Source organism: Lichenostomus cassidix, chromosome 1 (genome assembly GCF_008360975.1).
Source record: "Lichenostomus cassidix isolate B80296 chromosome 1, HeHo_3.0, whole genome shotgun sequence".
Classification (NCBI taxonomy): domain Eukaryota; kingdom Metazoa; phylum Chordata; class Aves; order Passeriformes; family Meliphagidae; genus Lichenostomus; species Lichenostomus cassidix.
Window position 1 is genome coordinate 39,428,827 of NC_139479.1, and position 24,430 is coordinate 39,453,256.

The 24,430-nt window shown below is 37.4% G+C and overlaps 1 protein-coding gene across 1 annotated transcript in view; it reads right to left on the reverse strand.

Annotated features, from left to right (window-relative positions):
- Positions 1–1,402: 1,402 nt before the first annotated feature.
- The window catches only part of IPO5 (importin 5), a 43,307-nt gene continuing 20,279 nt past the window's right edge, over positions 1,403–24,430 (reverse strand). Inside the window, exons 10-26 of the mRNA XM_085057404.1 lie at positions 21,311–21,417; positions 18,840–18,964; positions 18,660–18,749; positions 18,397–18,570; positions 17,951–18,169; positions 17,443–17,526; positions 16,596–16,728; positions 16,381–16,502; positions 15,777–15,873; positions 15,137–15,309; positions 14,572–14,683; positions 13,903–13,958; positions 10,608–10,730; positions 9,808–10,027; positions 6,354–6,582; positions 4,705–4,846; positions 1,403–2,119 (exon numbers count right to left, since the gene is read on the reverse strand). Coding sequence (XP_084913530.1) covers positions 2,033–2,119; positions 4,705–4,846; positions 6,354–6,582; positions 9,808–10,027; positions 10,608–10,730; positions 13,903–13,958; positions 14,572–14,683; positions 15,137–15,309; positions 15,777–15,873; positions 16,381–16,502; positions 16,596–16,728; positions 17,443–17,526; positions 17,951–18,169; positions 18,397–18,570; positions 18,660–18,749; positions 18,840–18,964; positions 21,311–21,417 — 2,293 coding nt within the window. The 3' untranslated portion in view covers positions 1,403–2,032. The remainder of the gene's footprint in view (positions 2,120–4,704; positions 4,847–6,353; positions 6,583–9,807; positions 10,028–10,607; positions 10,731–13,902; positions 13,959–14,571; positions 14,684–15,136; positions 15,310–15,776; positions 15,874–16,380; positions 16,503–16,595; positions 16,729–17,442; positions 17,527–17,950; positions 18,170–18,396; positions 18,571–18,659; positions 18,750–18,839; positions 18,965–21,310; positions 21,418–24,430) is intronic.

Sequence of the window (24,430 nt, forward strand, 5' to 3'; positions counted from 1 at the left end):
AAGGTAGAAGCAACTGCACAAAGTTGCTCTATGCTAGCTCTGGCACACAGAGCAACCCCATCTCCTAGTTTTTCAGTTACTTGGACTGAAGGGAAGGAAAGAGGCTTACAGTTAGTCCATTAGGAGAGCAATTCAAATGCTGCTTCAGTTAGAGAGAGCCACAGCTGACACAGTTTCTGGGAAATGCCAAATGTGCTACGATTCTCACCCCAAAATCCAAAGAAAGAGGAAAAAAATATTAAGCCAGATGCTCTGAGAAAAAGTACAAAAAGTTTGCTGCAGGGAAAAATTTACATACTTTAAACAGAGGGGAAATTGAAATAACAGATATTTTAAAAATCAAACCCAACAAAGAAGAATGATGATGGATGTCAGCACAGCTGTTATTGTCAGGACCAGTGCTTGAGATAACTGACATGACTTACTAGTTCTCTCACAGTACTGGTAACCAATCCTTAGCATTCATCTTCCAGGTGCATGAATGCTCGAATTTTTGTAAATAAGAGATTAACAATACTGAACAGAATGAAAACTGGAACAGTACTTTGTTGCACTGTTTCAGCTGCCTCTTAACAAACTACATTGTCAAATCCTATGGTTAAGGCAGTTTGTCTCACATTTAGGTTTAATGGTCTTGGCCTGGTTGTGGTACACCTCATTCTGTATTTTCTTTTCTGAAACACTTTCAAAGGCAAAACTAAGTTTATTCTTTAGTATGAGAGGCATTTATTACATGTGAAGTTCTACTTTTTCTTATTATAAAGGAAGAAAACTTACACCCTCTTTGTGAAAAGATCTATTTCAAGAGACAATTGAGATCAACTTGAAGAACACTTCAGTAAGAACTTAAGTTTTTAAAGATCAATGCATATATTAACAGCTTTGAAGTAACAGAGTGCAAAAACCTCACTCACCTTTGCTAGAAATGATATACTCTATGCCTGTATTTGCTGGTAGATGATGCATTGCTCTTGAAGTACCAGAAAGACATGAGAAGTTTTTTTGATTCTTTCAGGTCAGGCTGTCAACTGCATGATTGTTTTAAAAAAAACATAGGCTACTACAACAGGTTTGCTGCCTACCAGATAATGTTGCACATTTGCAGCTGGAACAACACTACATTTTATAAGTTAAGAAATGCAACTGCATCTGAACATGAAAAACATTTTAAAGTCAAGATATGTAAATTTACTGTCACACAAGGAATGCCATTAAGTTTCCATTCTACACACTCAGGTGAAAAATTTGTTAAAAAGTCAAGAAACAAAAAAGCATAAAATCTGTAATAGGCAACAATATACAAAGTTTCAAATATAAAATTGTGACTTGTGTAGTTTGTTATTTTCATCTTTTCACAAGAGTAAATTAAAAGAACCACACATCACTGAACTTCTACACAAGCTTCTTGTGTTTCAATGTCATTTATTGAGGAGTGAATGAGATACTGTCAGACATGCCAAAGAGACTTCACATTCAAGGGCTGGAAGCTGAACAGCTTTCCTCATTGAGTCACTGTACAAGTTGTTTTTGGGAATCAAAAGTGCGATCAATGAGGTCTTCATGCTCGATGTTTGTCTTCAGTTTTTCATCTTTTGATCTACTACCTTGTTGGGCAGAAGGACACTTTCTACCCTACGAAGACTCACACTCCAATTAATACAATTAACACTAGATGTAGAGAAACGTTTATCTGTTATAACGTACATCTACTGCTGAAGGTCTTAAGTCTAATGAGAAAATTCAACTTGTTTCCCTTTCACCATCGTATGGATGGCTGATACTGTTAGAAAAATACTCTTCAGTGCTATTGTAGGGTTTACAGGAAACTTCTTCCATGTTGTAGGATAGAAACCGATTTAAACACTGTTCTGAAAGAATGCTTCTTCCTGCTGCCACTGCCTGTAGGTTGCAGAAGAATGGCCTACACGCACTACAGTTCTGGTTTTACTCAGAAAAGAAACAAAAGAAACCTAAACAATAGGGTAAACGTTTATTTGGAGTTAGTTTTCTTGCAGATGATAATTAAGGCCCTTCAAGCAGAGTTCAGGAGCTCCTGTATGGCTGCCTGTTGATCTGCATTGAGCTGTGATATGCATTCTGTCCACAGTCCTCCGGATGTCTAGAAAAAAAAATGAGAAGTGGTCTTTATGCAGGCTGAAAGTGTCCAATGCACATCCTAAACTTTGCTATGTTTACAAAGCTGAACATTCACTTAGCTTATTCATGTAATATATATGCCAAGAGACTGAAATCTTCAGTTATACACACTGCTGCTCCAAAAGGCTAAATAGCAGCAGAGTAATTGATTCAGAACTCCTGGGAACTCCTTGTAACAACTAGGTGTGTTGACAACTGACATGCCTGTGTTAAGCGCAGCCTAAACCATTTGCTCCATTTTGCACTGAAGTTAGAAGACCAATGTTTAGGCAAAACTGATCCATGCCTTTTCCATGTGAGTGTTTTGGGCACTGGTGCAGCAATAACACACTCAGAGCTTCAGGGTGAGCACTGGGATTACAGCACAATGTGCTACATGTAGGTGCGCAAAATTCTGCTGCCAACACAGGGTGTGGCTGTCTAGTGAAGGGAATGGTCAGTTACTTCCCAGAGAGAACTGTGGAACATCTATCTGGGTAAATGTAAACCACTCATCTGTGCTACCACAGTCCTCAGCTGAGACATCAGCTTTTAAAGAAGCTGCCAGTAAGCACTGTTCTAATGACACCAGAAAGTGCTGAATATTAATCAAGACTGGGGAAGAAGCATATATTCACTTGTCAATAGAAACTGGAAGCAATTGGCACCCTGCTTTCTTTAGGACAGTGACAGGGAAAAAAATTGCAGGCGACTGACTTTAGGTCTTTAGATTGGCTTTTGCAATTACAGTATACTTTAAGTAAATTTTAATAAAAGTTCATTTATATTTGGTATATTTTATGTTCAGTTCTATCCTAATGACTTCTTGTCAAAATTTAAAATATTTTAAAAAATATAAGACTGGATTCACAAAATTAAAAAATAAATGCTCTCAAGCTGAGTTAGTTTGTGGTTTTAGTTTTAAATAACCTTAGGCATTTTAGACTTTCAATGTATGATGAAATATTGCAGAATTAATTGTGATCTTCCAGCATTTCTGATGCACATGTAAATTGACACTTTACACTGGAATATTTCTGGCCTGAGAATACCTAAGCAAAGAAGTTTAAATTCAATTCCAAATTATGACCATGTTACTCATGTCAGATTCTGGCAGTGAAACAGGTTAGTGAGATCATAAAAAGAAAAAAAAAAGTCTCCAGGAATCTGGGAAGCAGGAGCTTCTAAGGAGCTAAGGATTCTAAGGAGCAACTATACAGCCTTGAAAATGCCTATCATAGTATAAAACTCTTACAGTGCTTTAGTAAAGTCAAAATACTAAGTGTGAAGAGAAGTAAGATTGGTAACACTGTGCTAATATTGTATTTTTTGAAAGACATGACTGAGGATTTTTTTCCTCCCCAGTCTGAAGGTAAATCATTCAGCCAACGCTGAAGGTCTTGTCTCCTATTAATATTCCTATCAATCCTGGCTAAAACCAGATGTTGCTGTGCACAACTAACCTATACATGTATGTGCCATTGTATTGTTAAAAAAATAACTCATGATCTAACCTTGATGATTTGAGGTAAAGTGAACAAATGCATCAGCAAACCCTTATACAAAGTTCCATTCCCAGACTTTAAGTGCTAACAGTAAGAATTTGTATCTGTCAGCCAGAATCTAGAGCAGCCACTTATACCACTTTCACTTTGGAACTTGGCTCAATTTCATTCCCTTTATGCCTTCAAAATTTTAACAACCAGACATAATGGATCTCTCAGGCTGAAACACTCATACAGGTGAATCCTTTCCAACACCAAGTGTTCCTAAAATTCCTGAACCTGAATTTTGCCAAAGCAGGTCAGGTAGAAAGGTCAATAATTGAAGATCTGCCGCTCAAAATCCTCCATACTTTTTTTAATAGTGAAATGCTTAACAGGCACACTCCTTGCTATCATTAGTTCTACTTCCACCTGACAACATTTGGCCCTGGAGCATATCTGCACCATGAGCACTATCACGGCATTGTAGAGAAGTGCTGTTTAAGTACTTGGACATCCCCATCATCCTTAAATGACTCATTATGGCATAAAGGAAGTGAACCTTGAGGCAGTTCCCCAAAGGCAGGGAAAGCATTGAACAGCCCCCCTATATTTGCACTGGGTTAAAAAAAGGCATTAGTAAAATAACTTGTGGTTTGCACTCATTCTCCAACAAAGAGCCCAAGCTGCTGCAGTATTAGAAAGTCACCACAGGATGCTGGCAACCCTTACAAGAACCACACATTAGATCAAATCCTTAAGTACAGTTCACTGATAAAAGGACATGCAGATTTCTCTCCAGATTCTAATTTCTGACTCAGAAAAAAAACCCCACAGAAAACTGATACTGGCTCACAGTGAACCACCTCACTGCAAGTAAGTTAGTTACAGTTATTTTATTCAAGTGCAAATGTCACCAAGTTTTATCATTAATCGTTCAAGGAACGTCCAAGGATCTCCAAGATCATTGGTTGAACCATTATTCTCTAAGGAGATAAGGTTCCCAAAACTGGTTTAACAGTTTAGTTCCTTCTGCAAACAGACTCTAAATGTTCCCTTTATACTTAAGCAAGCATTTATTTACCTGCACTTGGCGAACAACATTAGCCAACCGCTTGGTACATGGATCTTCATGTTTGATAGCTTCATGGATTTCACCATCCGCAATTATACCAAGTATTCTGGGAAGGTTGGAATTGTTGGGACCGAGGACAACTGGGTTATTGCTGTTACAAAATATATATCACAAAGGAATTAATGGTTAACTAAACATAATGTAAGCACTTTGCATGTAAGTGAAGTAATTTTGAATGTTCTTATTCTAAAGCTGCTTATTTACATTCAAGTTTCACATAGCTGAATAAGTATGCACAGCTTTGTTCCCTGCTGACAGAATGTTCCCCCTCCTGCTAATATTTAACCAGCTGATTCTTTAGTCAGCCTAAACTTTATCAGGAAGAAGTCCTGAACTTTACAGAATGGCTGAGTTCCATGCAGATGGAACTGTAAATAGTGTGACAGAAATATTTTGCCTAAAAGGACTTATTCCTCTCTCTGTGTCTCCCAGGACATTGTGTTGCTGGCATCAGGAGCGCTGGTAACTTCAGCTCTCTGCCAGCGCTCTCCATGACACAGCAAGCAAGCAGTTCTGCTCCCTCCTTCCCAGCCAAATGCTGGAGTGGAGGAGTATTAGCAATCAGGAATCTGTGTGGAACACATGATCTACTTCCAGCCCTGCCACCTACCACTGCTGGAATGCAGAGGCTGTGAAGGCAGGACTGGCAGAGCTCCAGAGAAGCTGGTAGCCAGGCTGAGCCACCTGCACAGAGCTGGGTACAGGAGTGTGCTGGTACTGCAACTCCCAATTTCTATATTCCTGTTTACAGGCACACCAGGCAGCAATAGTATGGTTTCTCGACACAACTGTTCTATAATCAGTCTAGAGACCTCAGTTACCCTTTTGAGACTTTGTCTTAATAAAGCACCAAGAGATACAAGGTATACACAAAAAAAGACTGTAGGAAATCTAAGTTACTTCCTTTATATTTTTCTCCAAAGATGCAATACAGTGCTAGCCAGAATATGCTTACTACATAACACGTCAGAGGCTACATTTTTTCACTCATTCATAAAGTGCAACTTGTACCTACACCACAGTAACTGTTAATTTTTCTTCTCCGTTTACCTACGGCAGGGAGCACAAATCCCAAGAACAAGCTGTAGGACAAGATGCTTTCAATAATGACTGAAATAATTTTTAAGGTAGACAGCACTGTACCATAAATTTTTCCACATTATTTCTCTACTTTATACTTCACTTTGTTGGAAAGCAAAAAGGCGCAAAGCTACTTCAAAAGGTTACAAAAGGAAGGCTGCAAGAGCATGTGTGCTGCTTTTAGGAGAAAAGACACGATCAGTTACTAGTGTTGATACGTAAACAGTTTCAAAAATTCTTCCTGAAATTTTCTGAAGAAGTTTTCTGTTGATCCTTTCCCATAATGTACATATAAAGTAGCCAGGACTTCTTTTCCAGCTATACAGATGCTATTTAGGACAAGAACAGTAATTGTTTAAAAAAGCAGCAGTAACATCAGGGAAGGCTCAGTTCTGACATTCCAAATTATCTTCTCTAATGTAGATTAACCTCACGGTTTTTCAGTTTTGGACAACGAGTGCAAGGAAGAGCATGCGAACAGGCTTGCTTTCTGCATTAGTGTGAAGACTTTGCCTTACCTCTCAAGTAAGTCACACAGATAATTAAAAGTATGAACAGCTTCTTCTTTGTCTTCGTGAAGTGGAAGCCATGATAACCAGTGTGGAAGGACTTCTTCAACATTTATACAGTCAGGCTTGAACTTCATTATCTTTCCAATTGCTGAAATGCAGTTTTCTGTTGCATTGACATTCTCTTTGGCTTTAGCATCTGGTGACTGAATGACTCTCACCAGCAATGGAAGCGCCTCTAATTGTTAAAAACACAAGAATAAAGTTTAAAGCACAATCAAGTTATACTTTATGAAGATCACAAGTTCTACATGAGATAACTGCACATCTTCAGGATTTTTTGTGTCTGAAGCACTAAAATCCAGTCATTACAAAGTTCCACTACTTCTAGGTTCCTCTCTGACCAATAATTACCATATGAAAACCAAACAGATAAATAAAGCTCTGCAAGGAAACAGAAGAGAACAGCTACTGCAAAAGTTTGAATTTACTTTAGAAGTTCAGAAGAAAATAATCTTTCAATGTCTCTCAATTGGAGTTATGCAATCCCAAACACACAAGACAGTGTAGTTATAGTAAGCATTAGCTGTTTAATCGAATATGCTCTATAAACAGAGGATGAGGAAAAGCACTGCTACAGTGACATTCACAATAATGTGAACTACAGTGCATGTCCTCAGTGTATACCTGCTGTCTATCTATTGCTTGTGAGCACATCTGTATATAAAAATATGTACATATGTACACATACACACCTCCCACGACTAAAAGGTGCCCTAGGAAAAGCTCACAGGAGTAATCTCATCTGGTGAATCAACTTGCTACAGTTTAGATCATAAAAATCAAGGACAGGAAATGTCTTTCAACGGAGGAAAAGTGTCAGTTTTCTTGCTAGGTTAACAGCAATTATATATTTTTAATGATCACAGGCATAACCTTCTAAATGAAGATTAATGTCATGTTTTCAGCTACTAGTGTACATGCAGATTTCTGAGCACACTACATGCAAGCAGGAACAATTGTCCTTGTGTTCTTCTGCTAAAAATAAAATGCTAAAGCTGTGAAAGTCTATACCACCTCAGTAAACAGGTTGTGGCATTGTACAGAAAGCATGCTTCAAAATAACTCTAATTACTGAGGAAGAGTGAGATCTCACACTACTGCATTTTAGTGAGTAAGTTAGCAGCTTTGCAGTAAAAGAATATACAATCACGCTTTCTATATTAAGTCCACTGAATTAGGTTTTTGAAGAATTAAACAGCTATGGAAAAAACTGTTAAACTTTACAGAATTACAGAAACATTGATCATCAGACCCACTAGCTTCTCTATTGAATGCAGGATAATGATGCTGGACAATTCTGCAAAGTAGAATTTTTTCAGATAACTCTATAGATGTCCAGGCCAACTGAGTCTGTACTTTATAGCTCATGTTTTCATGGCTGCTGAAGCTAAATCTCATCTGTATCTCACTCATTAATACTAATGGATGGCACTGTAGGTATGTGTGTCCTTGCACCTCTAAAATTAGGAGGGCATCAAAATAAATCAGCCTAATTTTCTTCCTATAGCCTACCAAATAAGTTTTCTTCTGTCTATAAAACAGATCCCTTCTCACATAGATGTTGTGTTAGATAAACCTTAAAAAAGCCTTCTGATGAAAAGACCATCTATAATGTTAAGCATTCTCCCAATGACTGACTGCTCTGACATCTGGCACCACCCAGTTTTCTGGCCACTGATGTGATTTAGGAAGAAGTCCATGCAGTTGATTGATACAATTTTCACAGAAAACAGCTAATTATATTCTTCCACCAACATAACAGAACCAACCTTGTCAGTTGCATCAATTGCAACCTTGTATCCCTGTTTAGAAAGTTACTTACTGTAGTTTTTCCTTCCATCTTATTTCTTTGCTCTTTATTAAATCTGGTTTCAGTGCTGTTTATTTCATCAGTGTAACTCATGTGACCTTTACAAGTTCTCCCTATACTCTTGAACTTATTTTAACTGACTGCCAAAAATGCTCATATCAATACTTCTGATTTTCTGAAGAGTCTTTACATACTCTTCAAACTTGCAAAATATCAACATGCCAGTGCTATATATCAGTAAAGAAAGTAAGTTACAAATAAAAACTCACAAACATGATGTTTTTCAGAGAAACAGCAAAACCTGTGAGGTAGATAATGCCTCATGCCATGAATTTACTTTGTTTCTAATTACAGCATATCTTCATTGATTAAAATAAATTGCAAAGTTCTTTTCACATATATACAAAAGGATTCAGAATACTTTTGAGGTAACTGCTAATAAACTGCATGCTGTAAAGTAGAAAGTTTATTTTATCTAAAATTCAACTTAAGTGTCTTGGTATAATCAAGGATTATTTGTCCAAATACAAAGAAAAGTATCAAAGATGTTAAAAAATTTAAGTGGGGTAAGATAAAAATATAATACAAAATAAAATTAGACTTCAACAGATGCTACAAAGCTCAAAAATTTTCAAAATCGGAACTGTCTAGACAATTCTAAATTTTCATGCTCTTAATGATTCATTCCAAGGCTTCCCACACTGCTTTTTTTTCTTTTCTTTTTAAAAAGACATCTCATCCTGATTGCTACCATGTAACAGTTACATTTAACAATGAAAATTACAACCCTGATTGATATAGGAAAGATTTGTTTTAATCCCTATCAGACGATTCTTATTTTCTTACATCATCTAAATCAGCTTTCATTTAAGATTCATGTGAAATATGTATTTTAAATACATACTTAGATGATTAAGTATTTTCATAAAAAAGAAGGAAAAAACCTTTGATAAGGGGTGCTACCTAGTGTGCAAAAGTAACTTCGGTGACTGGCAAGAAGAGTGCAAGCTGACAATCATTACTTTGAATTTAAGATGAAGTTTCAGAGAAATTAGAAATATTCAGAAAGAAAGGAGACAAAGTGTTTTTGGTAAGTATTATCACACTCATTTCACTTCTTACTTTACAGAAATCAGGCTACTTTTTATGTAACAGGGAAGCAGAGAGCCATGTTAGTTATATTCTAGGCCATTACATAATATAGGTCTCTTGTGTAGTTTTTCCAAACATCCAAAGGCTTTTGCATTAATATGCTACCACATTAATATTAGTAAAAAGCATCTATGAGACAGCTATGTATCATAAAAATTGTTTTTATGAAATTAACACTGCACGTCAGATCATATTTTAAAAAAGAATATGTAAATCAAGTTCAGTAAGCAGTAAGTGCTGTAACAGAAATGCTACTAAGCAGAACAACAATGAGGAACTCAGGTACTTTATTAATCCATCACCAGTCTACCACACAGGTTATACTGGAAATCTATTTCACTGCCAAGGGGAAGAGCTCATCAACCAAGAGGTGAGCCATTTTTAATTCTTCCCCCCAGCCCCCACATTCCAAGAGCTCCACCAGCTGTGAGTCCATACCTGGGCAGAAGGGCCGATAGCTGTCCCCGCCAAACTGTGCCATAACTCCCACTCCGTAGGCAGCAGCCTGCCGCACCTCAGGGCTGCTGTCACACACCGACTCCAGCATGGGCCTCAGGAAGTACTCAGCAAACTTGAACGAGGCAGGGCTGCAGTGCTCCACGATATCGTCAAAAATGCACAGCCCCCACTGCCGGTCTGGCCACGGCCGGTGCGGACACTGCAGCACAAACACGCAACGGTTAACGCACCTTGGCATTTCTGTATGGCCAGTGATTATATATATCAACAACAACCACAGCAATAGTGGTTTTTCAATACTTTTGTTCAAATCCTCATGGATTAAATGCAATCCTAAAACCATGTAATTTTTGGTAGTGATACTTCCAGCAGTATGAAGGACAAAACAAAATCCAGATGTCTATCTTTGCACCTCTATTTCACACTCCATTACACTTATTAGTCTCAATTTTTCCTCATGAGTCGGCAACACTTTTTTGGACCTCCTCTTGAAATCCATTTTAGAGATACTGGACAGTCTCAAGAAAATTATATTTGTCAAAACATTTGTGTGTGTCAATGATCCTGGGTCTTGCAACACAGAAATTTTTAGTAGCATAGCAGTAAACCTGCTCAAAAAGCATAGGATAACAACTTCATTCTTGATCTAGAATGAAACTTCTATTTCATAAAACAGTAATTGCTACATTCTATCTATCAGGTTCTCTAAGATTTCAGCATGGAAAGCATATTAAAGCATCCGAAAAAATAATTAAATTTAAGGAAAGTAAGGTACTTACAATTAAGTTGACAATTAATGGAAGTAACCTTTCAAACCATGGCAGTACCTTCTCCTTGTAGCTACTGAATATTGAGTGCAAAATGTCCGATACTTTAGTCAAAATATAAACATCACTGTCATCCTGAAAAAGCAAGGACACAATTCACATGAAGACTAACAGTCTTTAACAGAGTGGAACTTACACGAAGTGCTAAGGTATCTAAACCAGTAGAATAAAGTTGGTTTATGACTTTTTTCGTAAAAACAGGTTTTTTTAAGTTCATTACATTTTCAAATCTTTGTCTAATTACCGAATGATAGAATAACAGAATGGTTTGGGTTGGTAGGCACCTTAAAAGTCTTCTAGTTCCAAACTGCCTGCCATGGGCAGGGACACATCCAACTAGAGAGGCACACTTGCCATTAGACCAGGTTGCTCGGAGCTCCATTCAACCTGGCCTTGAACATTCCCAGGGATGGGCATCCACATCCTTCTCTAGGCAACATGTTCCACTGTCTTGAGGGACATCACTTGTTACCGATTTTCACGTGGATACTGAGGCACTGAATGGAATTTTTTTAACATGGCCATCCAGTCAATTCCTTATCTGCTGAATAGTCCATTCATCATATGTGGATGTCCTTAATTTAGTGACAAGGATCTTGTGGGGGTCCCTTTCAGAGGCCTTACAGAATTCAAGACAGATGACACCAGTTGCTCTTCCTTAATCTACCAAAACAATCACTCCATCACAGAACCCACCAAATTAAGCAGGCATCATTTACATTTTGGAAGCTACATCAGCTGTCTCTAATCACCTCCCTGTCTTCCACAGCTGACAGGAATATCTGTTCAATGATCTTATTGAGCACAGTGAGACCGACTGACTGGTAGTTCCTCTTTTTCACCCTTAAAAATGTAAGTCAATTGCTAGAACTCAGTTGCCTAGGTCTTGCAGGTTTGTTTCAGGGATCAAAAAAATCAGATAAAGACAAAAACAGTCTTGTGCAAATTTACTGCTTCAATGGGCTCCCTTTACAGAAGACGAAAGGCCCTTTTCCTCTTCTGAACCTTACAGATAGCATAAGAAGCTTTTATGGAAAAGTAAATGGGTAACTGCCTTTGCAATAAAGATTGTGGCAAAAATACAACAAATATTATTCTCTTCCTCTTGTCATTTAAATTTTGTCACTTAATTTTCCCCCTTGCCCAGTTAATACATCAAACTGGTTAAGTAAAGATCCTTACCTCAGAGCTATATATTGAAATTGTATCCACAGGTAAGGATTATTCCCTGGACACACTTATGCTGGGAAAACTCTAACTTTCTTTTACAGCAACTTCTGTTGTACTTAGTATGGTCCCTTTAACCAGTTCATACTTTAACAGGAAGGGAAAACAGTACAGCCAGTTTTTTGTCCCTAGTGACCTTCACCTTTCTCACCTTCTGGTGAGAAACTAGTAACTATTTCTCATGCAACAGGCAGCTTCCCACAACTGGATATTTAAACCCTTCCTGGTGAGACAATTCCTGCATTGTCAAGGCACAGTTCAAGCAGTAATCCTGGAACATACACACAATGAAATTAAAAAGTACAGAACTGCTGCAGAACACCACAGTGTCTACCTAGCCTGGTACTGCCTGTTGACTAATAGCTGCTAACTAGATGCTTGGGAAAAGAGTATAACTCTTGCTTGGTGCACACTTTCCACTCTCTTCCAAACCAGCAGTTCAGTTATTGCTGATGTGAAGGCTGTATCCGAAACCACTGTTTGAGTAACTTCCATGACTTCTGTACTTCTTACATTTCTGCTGCCTTGAGGTAAGGGCTACATAAACATACTCTGGGACCAAAGGTGTATATCCAAATGTTACTCATTACCATACATTAATGTTGTCCATACGGCAAGTGACATTTTGGTCCCACTCCTCCTTTCACAGGGTAATGCAGATAAGTCTTTTCCTTCAGACTTTACAGAAAAATCAGCAAACATTACAACATTTTTAAAAATGCCTTGCAACTCTGTTGCAGAGTATGGAGTCAGCTTTTCTGAAACTGCTGCCTGCTTGCATTTTCTCTCATTATCAATACAAAGGGACACATAGGAAATAAAAGGGTCTTGGAGGCAACAAAAATCTATCCTCTTGAATGCTAGCCTAATGTTCCCAAAGGAAAAGGGCTCAAGAATTGCACTGTGATTTAAGACAGTATTTACATATGGGTGTATGATTTCTGGAGTCTGCATACAGAAACTTGTGTGATCAAACTTCACACCTGCATTGTGCAGCAAAAAAATTTCTTAGTTCTTAAATTTACTGAGCATCCTTTGTCTCACGGTATAAGCAGTAGTCATTCATTATTACTCTATCTCTCTACTAATAATGATTAATATAACTATTACATCTCTTCTACAATCACCTCCACTTTAAACTATTAACTCACTTTGATACCTTTGTGTGTAAGGAGTCACTTTGGTATTCTCTCATAAGCAAACACATTATGGCAGCTGTTAATCCTGCTGTCCTGCTCTGATAACTGTTTTTGGGCTATTCTTTTTGAGACAGGCTCCTGATGTGACACACCAGATGTCTTGGAATCAGAGGTATAAAGCATCAAGTTTAAGAGCCACCTAGCTTGCAAGGCTCAAAGAAAAGCAAGTCAGAGGGCTAGACCAAGGGGACCTCACTGCAGTCTACAACTTCCTCATGAGGTGAAGAGGAAGGGCAGGCACTGATGGCTTCTCTGTGATGACAAGTGACAGGACCCAAGGGAATGGCTGGAAGTTGTGCCAGGAAAGGTTTAGGTTGGATATTAGAAAAAGGTTCTTCCCCCACAGGGTAGCTGGCCACTGGAACAGGCTCCCCAGGGAAGTGATCACAGCACCAAGTCTTTCTGAGTTCAAGAAGTATTTGGACAAAGCTCTCAGGCACATGGTGCAACTCCTGTGCTGGCCCAGGAGTTAGACTTGCGGGCCCTTTCCAACTCGGCATATTCTGTGATTTAATAGTCTGCTGTCAAATCTGTATCAGTGTTAATGTCATCCAAGAACTGTTTGGGAGGATGAAGAAAATAAAAAGCTATATCCTGAATTTCTTACTTCAGCAAGCCAGACAAGGAAACCTTTCATATTTTCTAATTGACATATGTAGTGTGACCCATTTCTTACTGAAAGTTTTGAAGGACTATGGTAACAGCATTCTTCTATGAAGAAATAATTCTGAGGATGCACTATGCTCTGAGTAGAAACCATATTTGTGCAATATTTCCATCCTGGTGCTTGATAAGTGGAAAAACTCTTCAAACTAACTTACTTCATCTTGTAATGACTCTTCAACTTGTTCATCATAGTCTTCATCTTGTCTTTTCACTAAATTTAAAAAAAAAATAAATTAAACCACTACCTTTCTGTGAGTGCACAAGAAGCCTGTGAAAGGCAAAATTATGCAGAAACAAATTCAGAAAACAGGAAACAGTAGCTGAAGATGCGACAGGAATTTTCCATCTTTAAGAAGCTTCAAAAAGCTTTCACAGAAAAACAAGTACAGGACAGCTCAGTTCAAGAATGTGTAAGAAAGCACAGGAAATAGAAATAAACACACCAGCTTGTTAACAAAGACAAGAGAAGTGCTTAGAAATGAGAAACTATCATTGCTTTGAGAAAACTGCAAAGACTTCAGATGAAAAAAACCCAAAACATGGAAATAATAACACCATAGACATGCACTATCCTACAAGTAAATCTGCCCATCAACTTTTGATTCAGTAACTTTTGAATAACCAGAGTATTGCTGTGAATGATCATCCTCCAGAAGCTTACAAATATAACTCATGGATGCTGTTGTTTCAAAGTCCAATTACTTCACATAAATATACAAATCAAAGAAATCGAAACAGCTTTTTTTTCTGTGTTCAGAAATAATTAGAAATTCTGCTTTAAAGAACATCCATATCACATGTTAACAGAATTTGTGTTAACTTACCCTGTCTTAATTCTTGATTTTTAAAGTGCTCTTCTAGTTTTTCTTTCAGTATTCCTCCAAGTTCTTCAAAGTGTTCGTTGTTAAGGCATCCATCTCCCATTACCTCAATGCACTTGTGAAATAAAACAATCAGGTTTTCAGCTTTAAAAATTAACATGAACAGTTTTAATGAAATGTAAGCACACAAAGAATATTAATACATGCTCTGGATCACTAGCAGGAATAATACTAGTAAAACAGTCAAAGTATCAATGCTCAAATTACAGACACAAGACATAGTGCCACTGTACATTTCATCCCCATAACTTCAGTTGCTTGTGGTTAAAATGAAGAAATTTGGTAATTGTTTTAGGTTACTACTTTGGTATTTAAAAAAAACCGAACCAAAACAAAAAAATCCCCAAGCAACTTTTTCCATCAACTGTAACAACATTTATAGTCAAAACAAATTTCATGTAGTGGAAGCCTTGCATTTATTCGAGCCATTTACAGGAATATCAAACATGTCCATTCTTATTGCAAAAAGCTACAAACAATAATGCCATGAAATTTGTAAGAATGTTACCTTTGCAAAAGAATGCATTATTTCTGAGAGGACATCAGACTCTGGCTCTGTCCCAATGGCTTTGATGAGCGCATCACACATGAAGTGCCACATCTGCGTGAGGTACTCTGGCCCACGAACCCTGGCACATTCAAGAAGGAGGGGCATCGACTCTGCTGCTGCCACTCGAACACGTGTCATTATTAAGGAAATACAGCAACCAACACCAAAGTGCTTAGAATTTAAGACCCCACCACTATAATGAAGTTCTTAGTTTTCTACCTGAAACTCATTTCATTACAGTCCATGCATTTGATTTCTTAATTAGACAGAATAAATAATAGGAAAATTACACTGCCTGCTATTTAAAAGTGGTTTCAAGCCTGTTTAAGGCCATGACAGAAAAGTTCTCTTCAAGCTCTCTTTTGCTTTGTTACATAACCATCACTTCTACTGATCGCTTAGTTAAAAAGAAACGAAGGGGGAAAGCAGGAATACATTGCCTAAAACAGTGTGTGTAAACCAACATTCTCTGAAACCATTTCTGCTATAAAGCCACAGAACATTTTCACACTAACGCTTTCAATCCATTTAGGAAAACAGTAAGTATGATTTTGATTCTAAGTTTCCGTTTTCACAGTGGAATTTGTTAACAGGATATCATCATGGAAATAGAACTTCAACAACGGAACCATCAGCTTTACAACTTGCTCTGTGTACTCCACGAATCCTTCTTTTAGCTCTTTTGCATAGCAAACCTGAAAGACAGAGCACAAATATGTCTCTTGTAAGGTAAAATACTTATATTTTTCAACTATGTAAAGGTGAGAGAGACTGTTAAAAGTGCAAAGTTTTTTTAGTTTATTTTAAACCACATGAAATAATCCATTTACGTTCCCCCTGCACTGCGGTATTTTAAGAAACCTTGGCAGCAGCATGAGTTCTCACTCTTAGGGCATGCATGTGTTTTTCAAACCAAATTCAGAAACAGCAATATTTGCAAAAACGAACTACTTTTTAACATATCCAATTCCTAAAGTTTTGCTAACAAAGGAAAACCATCTGTTCATTTAATAAATTTTTAAGCTCCCAACTAAATAAACCATTTTCAGTCAAGTAAACCACATGCAACAAAGTGCCTGCACACTAAGCAGTATCACCCAAAAAACTCTTTCACGTGAGACAAAAAAAAGAGCATTTTGGTTAGATTTTGACTTCAGACTCAATTGACCAGAAACACATAGATCACCAAAACTATTACTCACCAGCATCTGACATGCAGTTGCTTTTTCTTCAAGGCCTGCAGTTTTGATTCCAAAACTCTGCTGATCGCCTATGCTCACAAATTCCCAACCATCATCATCACTCATATTCTCCATATCTTGTGCTGTTATACAGAGGGGAGGAAAAATAATCTAAAAGTGCTACAAAATCATTTATTTCAGTATATTTTTCAAGCAAAACATCATCTTAAACCTACTGTCTAAAAGAGCTACTTCAGGTTTAATGGATGCAGTCTTCATTAAAGGTCCCATGACAACAGGAAGGTACTGCTGAAATTCCTTTCCAAGAATTTTACACATTCTGGCCCATGCAGAGATCATGTAAGAAATCTAGAAAAGAGAAGTCACAATTTTCATGTCCCACATTTTAATGCATACTTAAAGGAAAGCATAAAGGAATTACATTATACAATAGGACTTTTAAAAAGAATTTGTCAGCAGTCCTTAAAGCTAATTTCAAAGAGAAGTAATCCAAAATGCAATCCATATAAAAATGCATCTTCAAAAGACATCCCAAGTCTAACAATACCTCGACAGTACCTCTGATCAAAGTTGCTATACATGTAAAAATGTGACAGTATAAGATTCATGATTGCATTGCAAGTTCCTGTTTAAAAAATACATTTTTTTTCTGAAATATTTCCCAGATTTAAAAGATACTATGAGTCACATTCCTGAAAATAGCAAAATAGAGCAAAAAGAAAAAAATAGTGCAGTACTGTGTTTTCAGAGGAGTATTTGTTTTCAAATGTACAAGTCAAAATAGCTCTCTGCTCATTAGAACAGCTGCCTAACAAGTCTTATCGATCTATTTATAAGGTGACAGCAAGCTCAAATTTCTTCAGCAAATATAGGTCCTGGAAGTCTCATTTCCTAACTATGCTTCTGTGAAAGATTCTAGGGCCATCTCAGTGTCAGGTTGTGTAAGACTTGACATTGAGATGACAATTAGCCTCAGGAGCTAGGGAGGGGGCAGAAACATCATGTATACAGGAATGTTTTTAATACTAACCAACAAGCTATAAAGACAGAATTTTAACATACCTGTGGATCATCATCTTCTAGATCACTGAAGTCTGTCTGTGTCTTCAATAACAGCTGCATTACATCTGATGCATCCTGCATAAACTAGATAAGGGAAACAACTATGTTTTTAAAGGCAAGTTAAGATGCTGCTTCTCAGAGACTTAAACTTTTTCAGGCATCCCCATATAAAACTATACCAAGTTTCCCTAAATAAGATGCTACAGTATTTCTCTTAAGGTGAAAAAAAAACTCAAAGGAAGAAAAAAATGCTTGCTTTCAACATTGTTCAGTGTGACAAGAATTACTTCAGCTGCAATAAGATTCTATTGTGAATAGAATAAGATTCTATTGTGAATCTAAGCAGCAACACATTCATCTTAGAAATGAAAACACAAAGACAAGCATAGAAATCAGCAACAATATAGCTATATGTTTAACAATTGATTATATTAATTTAATGCTAATACCATGAAAAACAAAGGCATTTAAAAACATATTTAAACCAACATATAAAATCTAAGCTTACCTTTTCTTTGCCAACAGCAAGACCAATTAGGCTGATGCATTCAATAGTCTTTCCTCTTAAAAGTCTTAATTCCTTCTGAACAGCATTTTCAACAATGTGTTTTAAGGAGGGCATAAATAAATCATAGTAGGGAACAAACTTCTCCTCTACTGTATCTGCAACTGATGCAATTGAAGTCACAACTTGCTCCAAAACTAGCTTAGTGCCTTTCTGTATCAACTTGGAAAGAGGAAGAATAAAGTGTTATATTTCTAAAGCACACATTTTATTTAAAAGCATGCCAAATATAAAAATCTGCTGTTGCACAAGTGCTAATTCTTGTCAGTTTAGACCAAGATCAGCAGATATGTATACTGGCTCATTTCTGAGGTCTTAGTTCAGCCATATTTATTCTGCCTATGTAACAAGGTTACCCTCCATGAAACAATTTGTTCAGTGTATTATACCTCTTGTAATTTTATCACCATAATGGAATGAAGATGCTTCACTAGATTATCCAAATATGGAATAAGCAGTGACTTGGGACAATCTTCAGTGAAGTTTATGAGTGCTGCAGCTGCATGGGCTTGAACACGCTGGCTGCCTTGATCCTCCATGGTTTGTAGAAGAGCTCCTATCACCTGAAAAAGAAATACTGCTTTTCAGAAAGAAAATTTCTGAAGCAGACAATATTCTACCACTTTTTTTCCCCTACTACTCTATTACTTGCCTTCTCATGAAATTTCTTTTGAAACCCAGGTGCAAAGTCAGTTGCCATTTGTCCAATAGCGTTACAAGCGGCGTATCTTACTCTTGGATGCTGAAAAAATATTTCCCCTCAAATAGTTAACAAGCAGTCACGAGAGCAGAAATGGAAACATTTTGAAATAATTACTAGAACTATACTCACAGGATCCTGAAGGAATAGCAAAACGAAATTAACTATTTCATTTAAAATTCCCTCCATCTGTTGGTGGCAACCTTCTCCGATGGCAGAGAGTGCCATCAAGCCAGCATGCCTGTACTTCCAGTCAGCTACAGAAGAGTAAAAATGAAGCGTTACTCATTTTGGAAACTACTAAGAACCATGAAGACATATCACCTTTTCTTTGCAGGGGCTGGGGGACACAGGAGGAGGTACAGCGAAGAACAGTAAATGGAATGGAAGTTAATGCATCTACTTGATTTGTTAAATACTTTTCCATTTTCCTCATACATACTTCAAGAGAGGCATAAAATATTGAGTGTCTACTCCAGGCCAAATCCAGATCTAGAAAAAAGAATTCTTAACTGCTGATACAAGTATGTACACAGTACCAATACCTGGAAACTGCATTTTAATTAAATGAGCTGACCAGGGAAACATCAGGACAGTATTTTTATTTCCCTCTCCTCCATCTTTTTTTCCTGTTTTAGTATCATCAGAAAAGCCTTCCTTAAGCAAGTCTAAAGACTCAAACAACATCTAAATTAAAAACAAATAAATGACTGGTACTAAACTTCTCACAGTCTTCTCAAGGCTGTGAGAACATAACATTCCACTTATGGATGTAAACTTTCCCCCTCAAAGTCCTACTAGCCTGTTCTCAGGGTAGTGGATATTGTTGAAATGACTCTTTCATGCCCCTCTCCTTTTTTTTTAGGTAACCTGAGAAACTCCAATTTCTTCTACTTCTTTTTTACAAGAGTCTTTCTCTGTGATAGAAATCATTGGGTTTACAGAAGAGAAAACCAAAAGAATAAACAGCTTATCAAAGAACCTGTGGGAAAGGCATGTAACAGAGACTTATCTCCCAAAATAGCTCAATATTTCATTATTACTAGTAACATATTACATTCCTGGAATGAAGAACATTACAGTTCAGAGCAGTGAAATCCTGACACTAAGGCTTCTGTCTGACCAGGATTAGATGAAGTATCATCTTCACAGAAGGTACAACAGAAAAGCAGCAATTTATTTTGTGTTATTTCAGTTCATTAGATGTTCCTAGTTAAGCCTACACCTTGTGACTCTCACTGCACTACGGTTAGCATGTATTCCAAACTTGAAGTTAATGAATCTCCAAATTGAAACACAATCATCTTTGGACCATCTGGCCACCCAATCGAAACTCAAAAGTCTTAAATCACTATTTCAATAAAGATTTGTGAGAAAGAGGGGATAGGAGCAGGAAAAGTTTGACTTCTGAGAGTACTGCCAATGTTTTAATCTAAGTATCTTCATCTTTTCTCCCAACTCCCTACCAGTGAGAGCCTCCGATCAAACAATCTTTTGCATTTCCATTCTCCAAAGGGTATTAATGGTTATAGAAAGCTCTGACCCAGAAGAAAGCAAGCATCAGACATGAATTGCATTGACTCCCCTTCAAAGAAGTGAGGTCTTTCAGTGATTAGACTCTACACCTCTCTGAGTGCACTACAGAACTAGGTACTTGCTAGCCCCAGAAGCTACCAACACTGGATGAGATTGGCCCAGTTCCTTAAAAAACCTTTATAAAAAACCCCTTCATTCCAAGCAGACTTTCTAAGTGTTCACACACAGCAGCTGCTACTTTGAGTAGCCCTCTGTTCCATATCCAATATGGTAACAGCCTTTTCTGGACTGGGTTTTAAACTATGAAGGTAGAAATAGCACCCAGAACTTCTGCATTATATTCTACTCCAAAGGCTCAAACCACAGGTCAAGTCAAAGCACATGAAAGCAGTGCACAGTATTTTTTCGAATACTTGGCTGAGCAGGCATTACAGGTATTTTAAGAGGAAAAGAAGCATACAAAGCAACTGATAAGAATATATGGAAACACCTCACAAAACAAGTATTAAAATCAGCATACCAAAAGACAGCCAGCCTACCAATGACAGACATATGTCCATCACGTTCCAGGGGAAAAAAACCCACGAATTCTCCTTTATGAACTGTAACATACTAAAATTTCACTTAAATGCAGCACTTCTGAAGAAGCAAAACCACTAAGCTACAGAAAAACAGGTGGTGCTTCAGACAAACTTAAGGTACTTTAAGGGTTTGTTTAGGAATTTAGAGGATATTTTAAATAAAAAAACCCTAAATGTTCTCTTATTTTTACAGAATTCCCAGACTGGGTTTAAAAAAAATGTATAGCTTTTTTATGACATCTCAGCTCAGCTGTCCATGTTCCAGAAAAAATGTTGTAATGCATTCTATGTAAGTTTAATAAATCACCCTCTAAGCAAAGGTATAAACTTTTAAGTTCACAGCATTTACAGTTTTTGTGGCTGACATCAAAAGTGGAGATTTATAATAACATATCACGTAGTTGAACATGAAGACTTAAGGAGTATCAAAGTTCCTCGAAAGGACAGAATTGTTAAAAAATAATAGAAGAAAATGCAGTTACTTACGATTCTGAAGCATTTGCATAATATGTTCTTTAATCATAGGCAAAACAAGTTTCCCTCCAAGGCCACATGCCATCCTGTCCAGTGCACTCTCACCAGCCACTGCATTGCTAAATATCAGTTACACAAATATCAGCGGTTTGATATCTACAATAAAACAAGCAGTCCAACAGAGTGCCCTTCCCTGCAGTTCTATTCTCCAAACTTTTGGCATCTGAAAACGGGCCTCTCTAAATAAATAAACCATACCCAAACCTAAAAAACACACATATACCAGTCACAAAATAGTCATTTACTCTTTGCTGAAACATTTATCACCTGCAGCCCATTGATTAAGTCTACTACCTAAGAAACTTGAGCCTTACTAGCAGTAGGACCAAAGGCACAGACTGAATTTCACGGCAGTTACACCTAGAAAGTTGAAGCTAAACTTGCTAGGAATTAAGCAATAATACTGACCATCACCTTCTTGTCATGAGAATATAAACCAGATCAGACTTGTTTTGATTCAGGTGAAGCAGCAGAATTCACACTTTGGCACGCAAGAGACCTTTCTTGTACAGCTGTACTCTAGTAGCATGATCTCTTGTCAATGACTCAGGCAGAAAACATCCAGTCCAGGTGAGCAATTTGTGACTCCCAGCCAGTTATAGAACTTAGAATAGCCAAATATTGTCTGTGCAAAGTGATTTGTTCCACCCAATGGAATTATTTCCTACAGAAAAGCAAGAAAGTTTCCAAGACACAGATAACTACTGTCTGTCAGATAAGTCTGGCTATGGCTGGCATGGTGATAATTCAAGGTTATTACAGTCCATCCTAGGCATCCATGATGATGAAAAATTTGAATACTGGTTCAAAAAGGGATCAGTTTCCATCTTCTTTAAAGCTTCAGTCAGATGGGTCAGAAACAGGTCTTCAAATTATTATGCTTGACTCCCCCAGTCTCATTACAAACCATAAATAATCTAGGAACTCACATGATGTGAACAAAAGTGATTGTGAAAAGATATTGACAGTATTGTATTTGTTCTTCAGATTAGTAATGTTCAAATAAAAAGACATATCACCAGCAGGACAATGGAGCATGGGCACACAGGGTTAATCTGGAGCAAACTCACTAAAGTTAATAGCAGCTTTCATCTGAAATTCCATTCCTTGAGGTCTTTCTTCCCACCATTAATTCACACTTTCAATTGCAAGAAATAAATAGAGTTTATCTCAGAAAAATGACCACATATCTCCCTGCAATGTTTGCAAGGCTTTTGCCAAGAAAAGAGGAAGTCGGATTAACCTTTTCCTCCTTTAGAATTTCACTCCTTTATAAAGTCGGAGCAACAAAAAACTGGAAATGCTAAAGTATTCCCTGCTGCTTTTGTGTAGGCTGATTCATGTCCCCCTTAATCAGATCCAAACACACCCTAACTAGGGTGCAGCCTGATGATCATTAGCCTGTTCCTGGGACTGCACAAAAATTACAGTCTTCTTATGAAGCTACAAAGACTCAAGCATTAGAAGATGTTAGTGTGCACATCAGCCACTGAGAAGTGCACAAAGATGAGCCTCAATGATGGGAAGCACATAGCAGCACTAGAAGTGACCCTGCTAAAAGAAAAACTGCCCTCACACACGCAGTTACCAGAGACCAGCTCATGTCCAGTTTGAGTCTAAGCCTCAAGCTCTCCTATTACTTTGAGGGCCAAAGGAGCTGTGTTTCTCCTTCAGGCAAAGGTTGTTTAGCACAACTTGCTTTCTGATCTGTGCTCAGTCTACTTGTGACTTCTAACAAAGAAAAGGAAATTTTTCATTACAAAATCCATAGGCAGCTAAGCTGTATTTAGAAGAACAAAGTTACTCTGCTGACAAAGAGAAAATGGCACGCCTCAAGTCGATCATTCAGCATACTTACTAAGCTGCCTTAAAGCAAACCATCTAAATAAATTTCCACACCCTTGAAAGGCTTGATAAGGATTTGAACTTTAATATTCTATTCCCCCCTTGAAATTTTACTGACTGAAAAGATTCAAATACTTAACAAACCTGAATGTAGTGGTGGTGTCTGACACCTGTATAGCAAAATTTCAACATTGAGGAAACAGGTTAAAAGGGTATGGTCTACTTGTGAGGGAGAGAAGAAAGGACAGCTCACTTTCAATTTCATAATCAAAGGAAACTAAAAAAATTATTTCAAGTAAGGCAAAGATTAAATGGGTCATTCCATAAATCCCTATGCATCAGTTCTACAGGTGTCTTTACATGCCTGCCATCTATTAGAAGTTGCTTTACAGCTCAGGGTAAACCAACATCTCTTCTACTGCCTATTTTCCTGTGAAGATCTCTAAATGTTCTGCAATAGTGTCTCAAAACACTAATTACATCTGAGTCTGGATGAGCCAGGTATGTCAAAGAAGTGTCTAGACTGGTAAATGAACATCCATGTCTTTATAAGAAGTGTGGAAATAGTTACCTCCTACACCTACTTCTGCTGTCTTCTACTTCACTCTAACTGTAGCTGGACAAAAGGAAAAGTAACAGGATGCTGTACACGAACGACTACTCTGGAAAAAGTTGGAGCAAGCTAAAAAGCATGTAGGAATAAGAAAATCCAAATGATTGGACACCTTTAGATCTTTCTTGCCTAACACACAAGATAAACTATTGCTGGCCATACCAAGGTATTTAAAACAATAGTAGAACTATAGCATTTTTGAACTAGGTGAAATCCAACAAGGAATTCCACCATGCATGATGACATCCTTCCAAAGATAGCCATCCTTCTGTAAAAACACATTTTTTACAGAAATTTTTTTACAGAAAAAAAATTTTCAAGGGCATTGATACAGAAAAATATTAAGAGATTGATTGTAGACGATTAAACAGATCAATATGCTTCAGCTTTACTTCCAGCTAACTTCATGATTAGCCCTCAATTTAGAGGATTAGAAGGCACTGACTTCTGAACTGAGAAATGTAAATAACATAAAAAACAAAAGCTAAAAGTTTTTTCACTTTTTGAAAAGCTAAAACAGTACAAAACAGCAGACAAGGGGACATGCAACTTGTCTAATTACAGCAAATATGAAAACTGAAATAATTTACTTCCTTGCTGAACATGACCTAAGT